The sequence below is a fragment of the Lepisma saccharinum genome, chromosome 1 (assembly GCF_977018435.1).
Source record: "Lepisma saccharinum chromosome 1, izLepSacc3.1, whole genome shotgun sequence".
In the NCBI taxonomy this organism is placed as follows: domain Eukaryota; kingdom Metazoa; phylum Arthropoda; class Insecta; order Zygentoma; family Lepismatidae; genus Lepisma; species Lepisma saccharinum.
Genome location: NC_139229.1, coordinates 181,818,155 through 181,831,257, shown reverse-complemented (window position 1 = coordinate 181,831,257; position 13,103 = coordinate 181,818,155). Strand labels below are relative to the sequence as shown.

The 13,103-nt window shown below is 38.3% G+C and overlaps 1 protein-coding gene across 4 annotated transcripts in view; it reads left to right on the top strand.

Moving 5' to 3' along the window:
* Positions 1-13,103, top strand: part of Graf (GTPase regulator associated with FAK) — a 178,544-nt gene that overhangs the window by 80,615 nt on the left and 84,826 nt on the right. For all 4 annotated transcript variants that reach the window (XM_083143835.1, XM_083143830.1, XM_083143826.1 and 1 more), the window contains exon 3: positions 10,892-10,963. In XM_083143835.1, coding sequence (XP_082999961.1) covers positions 10,892-10,963 — 72 coding nt within the window. The remainder of the gene's footprint in view (positions 1-10,891; positions 10,964-13,103) is intronic.

The window sequence follows — 13,103 nt, the reverse complement described above, 5'->3', positions numbered from 1 at the left end:
TATCACGAGGACTTCACCAACTTATTTGACAAAAACTGTGTTGATCTTTTAGTTTCTAATACACATCGCTGTTCGTGCGATAAATTATACAATGCAGTGGCCATTAAGAAGCAGTATATTTGAGATTGGTAAAGTTACGTCAGTCAATATTGCGTATTGTAGCATCACACAGCACGAGTTGCATGAGCGCGAAGAGCGAAGAACCGGGTATGAATTCTGCCGCTGTCGTCTGCTTCAGAAGGCAGGAAGGGTCACATGAACCAATCACGGTAGACCTCTCGTACGCTGGCGTAAGAGAGCCTATTTACGCGCGTGCTGTAGAAATGGAAGCTTTCCCTCCATAAAGGCAGCAAGGAATAGAGGAGTCCTGTACGCCGAACCTGCTCTGCGTCCGGCCTGGAAAGGCATGAAAAGAGATGCTAGAACGAGTGTTGAGAGTGGAGCGTTGCAAGCGGATCGCGAAAAATAGCCATTATAATGCCATGAAGGTCAAACATATATGAAATTAGTCACATTTTACTTTATAATCACAGCATTTAAGCATTTTTGAAATTTTAAATCTGGGAACGCCGGGCGTACGGGCGTACTATAACGCTACGCCACTGCTAATTACCTATTAATTTTGTTTAATTGTTACCGGTGCTCATGGAAGAATGTTATAGATTGATTGAAATTAAAATATTGGAAGCGTCAGCACTTAGGCTATTTGCACCCATCACATAATACGGGGCCAAGAGCCTTACAATAGATTAAAAATCACTATATGTGTTTCTAAAATCTCCTTGCCCAGGGTAGAAACCGAAGGTGTTTTGCATATACATGGGCAAACACTAGACAGCACACAACCACACACAGGTAGCCTCCCCGGTGGCTTAGTGGTAACGTCGTCGCCTCAATATCTTATGAATTCTAAGTTCAGCAACTTGAGTGTTTCTTATGTTCTTCATATTCTCTTGTATTTGCTTTCTTTTTCACATGAAAACCAATTATTGATGTACGAGACTATGCATTCATCTGTGAGTGTCCGTGTCAAGCCTTTCTCAGCATGCTTTGGTGAGCAAGGACTTTCAGAAAACAAATGGGAGGATGAAATATCTGGTTCTAGTCTTCTAAAGGCCTTGATATTAGTAAAATTGGCGCGACACATGCATTAAATTTTACAGTCGGTAATCCGATAAATGAAGCATTTTTTCTCATTCAAAATTTCTGTTCACGGCAGCATTGTACAAAACGTCTGTCTTTTGGTGGATGCACTTCATTCGGTGATACTAACTCCCCACATATAATACACTTCTCTGGTTCGTCTTCTGTTTTCATAGATTTGTACTTTCTTGAAAGCAGACAATTCCGCTCTAATAACTAATCAAGAGTATCAGCATGTTATAATGTTCTTCTGAACACCCCAAATGTTAACCTCACTTCCTCGTACTTTACCTCCGCAACTGCAGTCTTCCAGCCGACTAGGATTTGGCGTCTGGACCTCTGGGCTGTATAATCCTTTGCAGGATTGTTTGATTTGAGTTTTTGTTTTAAGTCCACTTTATGCACAGTGGGAGTGGACTTGCAGTTTAAAGGGGGATCCGAACGGGGTGGCTACCTGTGTGTGGTTATGTGCTGCTTAGTGTTTGCCCATGTATGTGCAATACAGCTTCGGTTTTTACCATGGGTAAGGAGATTTTAGAAACGCACATGGTGATTTTTTATCTAATGTAAGGCGCTTGGCCCCGTATTATGTGATGGGTGCAAGTAGCCTAAGTGCTGACGCTTCCAAAATTTTAATTTCAATCAATCAATAATATTCTACCATGAGCACCGGTAACAATTAAACAAAATTAATGGGTAATTAGTACTACAACAATAACAACAAATAATAATACTTATTATTATTATTTTTATTATTATTATTACATGTATATAACAATAATATACTATGCAATACTCAATACAAGTTAAAATAGGTGTAATTAAATAGGACTAAGAACGTTTTCTGCTAGAAGAATCCGCTGGACACGCTACATACAGTTCATTCGTTTTATATGAATTCTGAGGTCAGAAACAAGTGTAATATGTCAAATTAAAGATAAACGTTTACTCTACAATTTTTGTTTGGAACGTTTTCTTCTCAGATGGCTAGATTCTTAGCAAATTATTGATTAAGATAAAATTATTAGTGAAAAATACGATTTTATTTTACTAATCCGTTATTAACTACTTAATGGTTGCTCCTATCGAAAAACATAAGATAATCTTTAGTGTTGTCCACGGGACGAGACGGGAAAGGCTTTTAAAAATTCGAGACGAGACGAGATTGACCATGTGTCATGTGACAAACTAATATTTTCGAGACGAGACAGCATTTCCACGAGACGAGACAGGTCAAAGTCTCGTCTCGTGGGCAACACTAATAATCTTAAATATAGAACACATCTTATTATGTATAGTGTTTGTCCGGACCCATCGAAACTCCCACTAGAATGGCAGTCTTACGAAAATAACCTATACTACAATATAACGGGTGAATCACAAGATGCTGGATATCCTGCTAGATTTGCTGCTTTAGCTTGGACTAGTGGTGTGTATGTCACCTGCTAGCTTTCTACTCTCACGATACTCGTTACCGTATTTGTTGGTAGAATTTTGTTCCCACAAGGCATTGTGCAGAGCAGCCAAGCTAAAAAAATGAACTCAAGCGAGTTGAAAAAGAACATCGTAGGATAATAGCTAGATATCGACTCGAGAGAAGAAATGGTAATCAAGGTGAACTCAATGTGAATTTTAATGAACTCGGGTATGTGTTCATACATGAAATTCGCAGGATTCATTGATAAAAACAAAAGATTGTTGATCAAGTAAATATGTCAAACATTTAATACAGCGGTATAGTAATAAAGATTTTCATTATCGACTAACATGGGCGTCCGGAAGGGGGGGGGGCAAGGGGGCCTTGGCCCCCTGGAAAATGAATGTGTACCTAAAAATTATATATTTCACACATAATTTCATTTCAATCTCAGTAATTTATGTTAATTATTACAAATTCGTTGAAGAAACATGATAATTTCAGACTGAAATAGTGTTTTTTGAGAGGGCATCACTATTTTGGAGGAAAATATGTGTCCTTTGCCCCCTCCCCTGGAAAAAAATTACCTTACTTGCCCCTTCCTGGAAAAAATCCTACGGACGTCCATGTTGACTAATCACATATGTCGTGTACAAATCTCATTATTATGGATAAATTCCTAAATATTAATAAACACACATGCACCTCATTTCTGCTACTTATTTTTAAAATCGAGGAATAAAAAAAACACATAAGGAACTATTTCCTGGATTTTCCTCGCCAAACTCTTGATATGACCAAACGTTCGCTCTGATTGGTTGTTGCTACATCATCCAACAGAAAAGCAAGTTGCAATTACAACACAATTAAAATTTATGTGAATGAAAGTGTTAAGGACAACTGCCCCCCCGTGCTCACGCCTATGCTAATCATCGTACATTGTCTTCGCCGTGATTAGCATAAAGAGGAAGAAAAACTACTTTAAGTAGAAGAAGAAAACCACCAACTTTAAGATGGGAAAGATAATTTCCATCATGGAAATTTCAACCGGAGCCAGGAACATCACTGGGCCCTGCGAAGCGAGGGCTGCTCGCGTGCAATTACGCAATAGGCACGAGCCGCTGCATCCACCGCTGCCTTGTCAGCAGTGCCTAATCGCATAGGCGGAACGTTTCTGGTGTTATGCTTCCAGGTGTAACATTGACCCAGTGTCCGTTGCGTGTTCTTTCCTGTACATTTATTCCGCTCGCAGGAAGGCGAAGGAGGCAGCGCCACACGTATTTGCTCATCTCACTCGGGGAGCGGCCTTGTTTGTATCCAGATACATTATCGAGTTGTCAGCACTCATGCCAGACATAATAATAATACATACAGGATGTCACCTTACAAAGCTGGACGTCATGGCGAACAACTTTTTTCCAAAGAAATGTTTTCGATGCTACGAGCTTAGAGAAATCGGTATTTTCTATTCTGCATGTATGCAACCACGCAGCACAGTTTCACGTTTGCCACTATAGTGAGGTATACACGTAGTGGCTTTCCTATTTACTTCCACATGGATTGCCCCATGGAAAAACTGATCGAATCCGGAAATTATTTGCGCTCTCAACTTTCCATCACTGTGGTCTGGATATCTGTCTAAAAGTTGGCTTAGAGTTCCCCAAGTGGGCTTAACCCTATCAACTACTACAAAAATTACGAAATCTTTTCTTTTTACCCAAAAAAGATTTTTGAAAAAGATAACATTGTGTGTGTGGTGGTAAATGCATAACCACCCTGACATGAGTCTTTGCCGGCATGATATTGCAGTTGGTTAGCGCAACGGATTTGTAGTAAAACCACAGGTCTGTTGTAGGTTCGATCCCCACCACGGTAAAGAGAAATTTGTTCGCCTGAATACGGGAGAAGAGATGCTCTCTCTCGAAACGTAACGATTGAGTATATAGTAGGTAAAAAGATAGATAATGGATAAAGTCCAAGTAAGATTGCATGATAATACAGTGTGTTTCAGAAGTCGCGCAACCCAAATTTTGGTCGCTTGTAACATGAAAACCGTAAGAGATATTTACTCCAGGTTTTATGCATTATGAAACATCATCCACTGAGATATATTTCAATGCTTAACGTTATCAGTTTAGTCCATCCAGAAAATTGTACAAATTAACCCTAGCTTACCCAAGGGGGGAGGGGTTGTCAGACCCACCACCTATTTATTCGATTTTTCAACAGTGACAATCTTTAAAAAAAATGAAAATAAATTACATTTGCTTCCTAGCGTGTCCTTAATATGTCTGTATTACTTTTGTTGATAAAAACATAAATGTAATGGAAATAGGAGGCAAAATGCACTTGGTGGACCTATCAGGCGCAATCTTTGAATCCGTGTTATTCGAGACACTCATCCCAGTGACAGTGTACAATTGGTTTGTAATTATGGTAATTCTTGTAATTATTATAATTAATAAACAATTGCCCCCTCTATAATCAAAAAAGCATTAATAAAAAAAACTGTGTGTGTGAGTTTTAGCAAATGGTAAAATACGTCTGTGACACTCGTGCAATAATTGATTATTATTTTTATTAATGATGGTAAATTTTGTAATTATTATAAATAAATAACTGCATATATATAATAAACAAAGGAAGCAGTGATTCAATAACAAAATGGTTTCTTGAATTTTAGTGATAATATAAGTGTGGGCCTGTGAGGTAAGGAAGTTTCTGGTACGGCACGGGTAAGCTAGGGAATTCGCGAAAGTCAGCGTATTTTTTTCTTCATAAATGCACTTTTCAGTAATTTTCGAAAGGGCAGGTCACGTCTTACGACTGATATCATGTTGCTCTGTCATTAGCTACCAACATGAGTCATGTGCGGCATTTGATGAGTTTGTGGCTGGCGATTAAATGGGTTAAGTGAGAGAAAAAATGGTATTTTAGAGGCATAATGTTGTTCGTACAGATGAGTTGTGAGAAGGAAAAGAAAGCAAAAATTATAATAAGCCTTAGTACATTAGGTATTCTCCCTACATGTAATTTATGGTGATTATTTACGACCGTTTGTTCCCCCCATAAACTTGATCAATAACAAAAAAACATACATTTTAGTGTAAACAAGCTACTTTTATGTCACGTTTCTGTTCGTACACTTGCAATGAAAACAGAAATGAAACATAGAAATGTTACAAAATGAGACATTTTAATAGCCAGATGCATATGCTTGGTATTTACTGTGCATAGAAGCGACCAAGGTCTTGCAGATGTCTGGGCTGATTCTCTCTCTCACTCGGAAGCTACGGCGCTCTTCCATAAATTCTCAATCCGATCAGAAAATTTATTCGAGAAACTAAAAGCCAGAAGGGAAAATCACAACTACAAAACAAGAGGAACAGCAAAACTTGAACTTTTCAAACACTCACTGAAAATTTTCAAATCGTATTTTACACTTTCAGCGGCAAAAACATGGAATGAACCTCCCTCCCCAGTCCTAATAAATTTAAGAATGAGATAAAGAATCTACTGTTAGTCTCTGTTCAAGCTCCCACGAATAGCACTACACAATCCAGCTTAAAATGCATACAAGCGTCGCCAATCCTTGACAAATCTTCAACCACTATACTGTAATATTTACAATATTTACATTGTTCTATCTTACCTCACAAAATTAGCATAACTATGTACGTTAATCTCAATATCCCTGCGAGAATCTTTGTAACCTTTTTTGTTTTTTATTATTATGATTTTGTTTATGTACAACAGGTAAATGTATAAACGCGGTTAGGTGGGATAACAGCCACAGGCTGAACCTCGCCCTTCAATAAAGAAAATTTGAATTGAATTGAATCTGAACTTTGAACTAGTGTTTTCATCTGCTTTGGTACATTCAAAATCAACCAGTCCCTGTCGAGTTGAGCAGTATGTTTGCAGTATGTTTGCTGCTGAAATGTGACCATTCCCCCTGATTTCGAGCATCATTAATTCTTTCACGTATATCACACACACACATACATTTGTCATCTGGCAAAAACAACCCAACTACTCTGGTATCAATTAAAAATTCAAACCATTTCAATCGATGTTTGTATTTGTGTGTTGCGTGGTAAAGGAAATATGGAAATGAGAGATTTCCTGAAAAGGAAGGAAGATTTGGTGTTTTAAGTCCACTTTATGCACCGTAAGGCTAATCGGGACTGGACCTACAGTTTAAAGTGGGATCCGAACCACTTGTACCTCCACCGGATATCGAACCCGGGACCCCTTGATTACAAGGCGACGACGCTACCACTGCGCCATCGGGGAGGTCATTTCCTGAAAATATCGTCGTCAAGGTAAACATACTGCGTACAATTAAAGCATATTGAATTTGTCTTTCTGATAGGCTAAACCACGGTTTAAAAATCAACGCAATGCGCGTGCATATTTCTCATGTTTCCACTGTATTATATTGATCATATTTTACCGTAGGCGTTGTATTGGCAACATTGTCCTGTTTCTTTGTATTCCTCCACACACACTGGTCACACCATCTGATCCGCGCAGGTTTATTTTGGTTTAATCGGACAAGATCACGTTGTCCCAAACCTCCTGATCCTTATGTAAATGCTTTTTAGCAAATCCGACTCTGTCGATACGTTGGCCCTGTACGAACAACATTGTGAGTAACTGTATCGTCTCAGCTGTCAAACCTAGTATGCCGAAATTTTGTCAACAGATGCAGACATCACTCCTTGCTTTGCTACGCACGCACTCTCCCTGCTTCGCCACTTCTGCACTTCTGATAACGATGCTTGCTTTGAGCCGGGCCGATGAGTGGTGGCCTCATTTGACGTTCCGCTGCCGGTTTCAGTCTCTTGGTTTACATGCCCATCTCTGCGTGGTGGCAACAGGAAGCGAACTTCACATCTAATTTTTATGTCGTTTGCTTATGTAAAGTACATCATTTTTACTCGAAGAACGCACAGAGATAATATACGTATGGGCAGACCGTGTCCATTTATAGAAAGCTTAGTGGCGTCAAGTTTCATGGCCCGAGCACACCCAATAATTTGTCGTGTTATTATTATTAATAAGAAATTAATAATTGTTATCGTGCTGAATTGCTTGTTAAATTCAGCAAGTAACATATTTAAAAAAGAAGAAGAAATTATGCATTGTTGGTGTGCTTTAGTATCATGATATATGAAAGGGAAGATTTAATTATTTTTTTTTGTGAAGTCTAGTGTTTGGGCCCACACGATATTTTTCAAATGTTGACGCCCCTGTGTATAGTGCTAACAGAAGCATGTTACTGATACGATTATAACTACAATGCTTGATTTAGTACGTCATAATTTATATAATAGTGATTTTTTTCTGGCGGTGCGCAACGGTACGCCATACCGGCACCTTTTTATAGGTGATTATGACAACACAATGGTTCGAGTAGTTCTTATGATGCACACAAGACCAAACTAACTTGAAGGCACCGGAATCTTTCTTCCCAGAAAAGAGCACTGTGTGTATATGTAATGAATATGGAAGGGTAACGTAGGACATAGTGTGCCTCAGCGAATTTTGTTTTCCACTTTTTCCTGCAGTAACAACTCTTGACTGCAGATATATCAGTGGAGCCAGTGGTTGTGTGAAGTTGTATATTGAATGTGGATGCATGTATATTATATATATTCGGGGAGATAGTCTTACACGCTGAATAACCCTAGTTTCATATAACGTACTCCCTCTGTCCCATAATTATTGTCCGGTACACCTTTGTTTGTTGTCTCATCATAATTGCCTGATATTCAAACTGTGACATTGATGTATACAGAAGAAGAACATGAAACAAGGGAATGAGTCATACAACTTTACTACTCAAGGATCAGTACAAATTGTGCTTTCCATCTGCCTCTTCGTCTGTCATTTCTGTACTACCATTTTGGCATACCGGACTATAATTATGGGACAAGGGAGTAATACAAAATTGGCCGCCTCAGTACCTGTTCACAAACTCAAATTAGTGTGTTAAATTACCAGCGATTTTAGAGTTTCATATCTGATGGCATATTTTAGAGTAGCTATCTTGAAAGCCGAGGCCTGGCTAGATGATAACCGTCATCCCCTCTAACAAGAGAAGTCCATTATTTTGTTCCCGTCTACTACTGCCATACGATTGGACTGTTGTAATAAAAGAAAGAAAATGTTTTAAAAATGCATCGGGTTTTGTCGTCTGGAAGTTTAAAGAAGTTTCCAAGATGGGTTAATAAATAATGGTGATAATAAATGTAGGAAATTGAATTAAGAGTAACTACAGTTATTTTTTGATAGAGCATGGGACCGAAGTCATTTGTGCTACAGGCGTAATGATGAATACAACACCGAAAAATAGTGAAGTATACTGGGCAGTTGTTGGCATGTGCTACCAAACTTTGCAACTTTAACTTTTACTGATTTTTTCTTGCGCAATGTTTAGGTTACCAAAAACTAATGTTATAATCTAATTTTGGCCTGAATCGCACAAGTATTTACTGGCACAGCCTTAAAAACGTTTGTTCGCCTTTGTTTGAGTTTCAAAGGGAAAGTAGAATATTTGATATTGCTTCCTATAATGTGTAATTTATGGCGCTTAATAATTTCCTTTACATCCATAAATCACTTTCTTATTCTTGTAAGTATCGTTTCGTTGCATACAAAGTACCACTTTTATTTAAAGAAATGTACTTTTGTTTGAGACGTACTTGAGAAAACTTGATTATCCTTCCATGGTTATTCTCACTGCCGCCACCATTTAATGGAGAATTGATTTTCATAAAAGCAGATACATATTGGGTGTTCGGGAAAAAGGCACTTAAGTCACAAACTACGATTTTCTGTTGCTTTCATCCTACTGAATCAATTAAAGAAAATAGTGTAATTGTATAGGGTCTTTCATTAAGAGTGATACTTTTTAATTTTTTTTAAAAAAATAAACCACTCAACGCATCAAAGTAAATTGTGCTTTATTTTGAAGCTTAGACATTGCAGTTATGTTCTGAACAAAATATCGTTCAAATGTCCACCACGGCTTTGAACACACTGACGCACACGAAGCTCCAATTGTTAATCACTCTGGCCAACATTAGTGGCGTTATGTCTGCGATAGCCTGACGAATGTTCGCCTCCAATGTTCCAAAGTTCATGGCTTGTCAGCATAGACCTGGTCTTTGATGTAGCCCCAAAGAAAAAATCCATGGGTGTTAAATCACACGACCCTAACTAACGGCCAATTCACACATCCACGTCTTGAGATGATCCGGTTGCCAAACTTCTCCCTCAGCAAATCGAGCGTAGCATTTAGCTGTGTGGCACTTAGCGCCATCCTGCTGGAACCACATGTTTTCAATATCTATGGTCTCAAGTTCTAGCCACAGAAATTCGCGTAACATGGATCTGTAGCGGTTGCCATTGACAGTAACCGTTCTCTCATCATCTCGAGAGAAATAAGGTCCAATGACGCCGCCACGCCATAAACCGCACCACACGTGAGTTTTTCTAAATGCAATGGCACCTCATGGACCACTTGTGGGTTCTTCTCGATCCAATAACAACAATTTTGTGTATTGACGAATCCACTAAGCCAACAATGCGCCTCGTCTGAGAAGACGATTTTCCCACTGAAATCAGGATCAGTGGAGCCATCGTGTGCATCGGTGTGTTCAAAGCCGTGGTGGACATTTGAACGGTATTTTGTTCAGAACATAACTGCAATGTCTAAGCTTCAAAATAAAGCACAATTTACTTTGATAGTTGAGTGGTTTATTTTTCTTTCAAATTTTAAAAAGTATCACTCTTAATGAAAGACCCTTTATATCGAACACTTCTGATGATGCTAAACAGTGATGATCTAACATGTATATCATGTATATAATGTTTGCTATTAAAAGAATGAAAAAAAAACCTAACTGCTGTAAAATTGAATTTTTGATTTAAGTGCTTTCCTCCGAACATAATTAAGTAAAAATAATGTGTTACAATATTTGATTACTTTTGATAGTAATTCATTGCATTTTTACTGTATTATTCATTACAGAACACCCTGTGTATACTTGATGTTATAGTTGTTAGAACCCACACTTTTGTTTGTTATCAGATAAAATATTTACATTTATACAGTTGCATGTAAATGTTTTACAAGGGCAGTGCTTCCGGTTAACTTTTCCTAATAGAATTTGGCCCTCATGTTTGGAAATAAATTCGAAAATCTAAATTATATGTAGGTTGTTCGAGTGTCGTTTCGGTATGCATTTGTGACATCTCCTGTTTCTTATATTATTTTATTTTTTGGATACAAAGCTATCTAAACTTTTTTTCTCGTTCCAGTTGGAGCGAGCGTACGACCAAATAATTCTGCCGCTGGAAGGATTTCGAAAGGAGAACATTGGAGGCGTCAAGGTAAGTTGCATTGCTCTGATTTTTTTAATTTAGTAAATTTGTATTTTATTTCTTCTGGGTGCTTTCTCTCTCCCTAGATGATGCAATCTAGACGATGATACCTAGTCCGAACGGTTCTTTAAATCACAAAATAGACGCATGACATTGTTCTTTACGAAAGTACTAAGTGTTAGGCATAGGCGTAGCTAGAACTTTTATTTGGGTGTGCACAAAGAAAAGAAAATGAGGTCTTGTACCTTTTTAATAGCATATTTTGCAACACAATCACTGGGATCTTTAACTGTACTGATGTTTGTAAAGGAATATAAATTCACTAAATGACAGTGTTGAAAATTTCTGATTATATTAATATGTAGTAGAAAATATCAAATTGCATAGAAATTACACACACACACAAAATGTTCATAAATGTTACAAACAAATACATCAAAATACACGTCATCTATAACGAGACGTCTGTCAATAGGTACAATGTTCTTAAACTCATCAATAACTTCATTTACATCAATAGACAAAGCTTTTTCCTGTTCCACAAATAGCAAGAGCAGGGCTTCCAATCTATCCTGCTTCTGAGTTGCTCTTAATTTAGTTTTAACTTGGGTAATATTGGAGAAAGCTCTCTCACACGTGCAGCTTGTGACAGGTATAGACGAAAAGCGCTGTAGTACAGAGTAAAATGCAGTAAATATCTTCTTTCTCCAATGACATAAAAAAATCGAAAATCTATAGACACTCGTTTAATCAGCGATAATGCACACGTTTGTACCAAGTAATGACATTTTCAATTTCTTATAAACTGCCGCTTATTTTCTCTCTTATTGAAATATCTGTATTTAATTCTCTTTGATAAAGCAGCCCATTAGGGTGTGCCTAGGCACACCCGGCACACCCCGTAGCTACGCCTATGGTGTTAGGGGAGATGGAGGAAGAAGTATTTACAGGAAATTTATTTTGCGAAAGTTGTTGCGTGATGGAATTGACTCAGACCACAGAGCTACCTTATTCGCGACCATTGGATTTCGTGATTGGAGGAAAGATATAAAGGTAAATTCCCACGGAAACACCACTAAACTCAATTGACTTGGCTACTGTAGGGCACACCTATTCTTAGCGAGCTAGAGAACATGGTTAAGCGAAAAAGCAACCAGATGTCAAATTATTCTTGCAGGCAAACTGAGCTCTGGCGACTGGACATATAGTCAGTGGGACTGTGTTTTGCCTTTTATACGTGTTCGGTGCATGTGTACAGCCTCAGCGCTTATCAGAAGCGTGGACCAGGGTTGCTACGCGACTGGAAAACCTGGAAAACAGGGAAAAGTCAGGGAATTTTGTTGGTCAGGGAAAAGTCAGGGAATAGTCAGGGAATTTTGCATATTTTCTGGAATTTACGTGAATTTTGGAGTTGCAGGAGAACCAGTTACAAAATGAACTAACGGTTCATATCTACTTCCGAATTCGGTTCTTGTGATTCCAGTTCCTCCAAAAGATTCAGTTCAGAAACATGTTCCTCTCGTCATTATGACTTCTAGTCTGTTACCTACAAAATTATGGTTCCTTTGCATTTCAATTCTATATTTATTCACTCTCGGATGTAGGTTCTTTGATCCGTTCATTTTGCGACTAGTTCTTGTGAACCTGTTCAAGACCGGAATTTGGAGAAGCGTGAGATTTTTCCTTAGAGAACAAGCTACTCAAGACGAAACCACACCAGCGTAGAAAATCTTGTTTTAGCTTTGTGTGTGGTGATGAAATTTCCTTTCTGCAAGAACACACCCGTTTGGAACCCGTTCTCTTTTGATACGTGAAGTGGAGCAGGTTGGTGTTCGGACAGTTCATTGGTTTTGGATCTGCAATAACTGTATACTCCTTGAACCAAAGACAACGTAATACTTTCTGCCTTGAAGAGCAGAATTTCATGTAAACTGCTGTGGATGACGTCACACTGGACGGGTGCGGATGCCTAGTAAAAACAAAGGGACTCACTACTTCGTTCCCCCCGTGAACCCATTCTGTGAATTGGAGTTCTTTGTTTGCGACTCGTTCAGAAGCAACCTGATCAACTAGTTCATTTGCTCGTTGTCATAGTTTTTACATTGCAGACATGTGTTACACCCGAGAAATTAGTGATTTTATGCAGTGT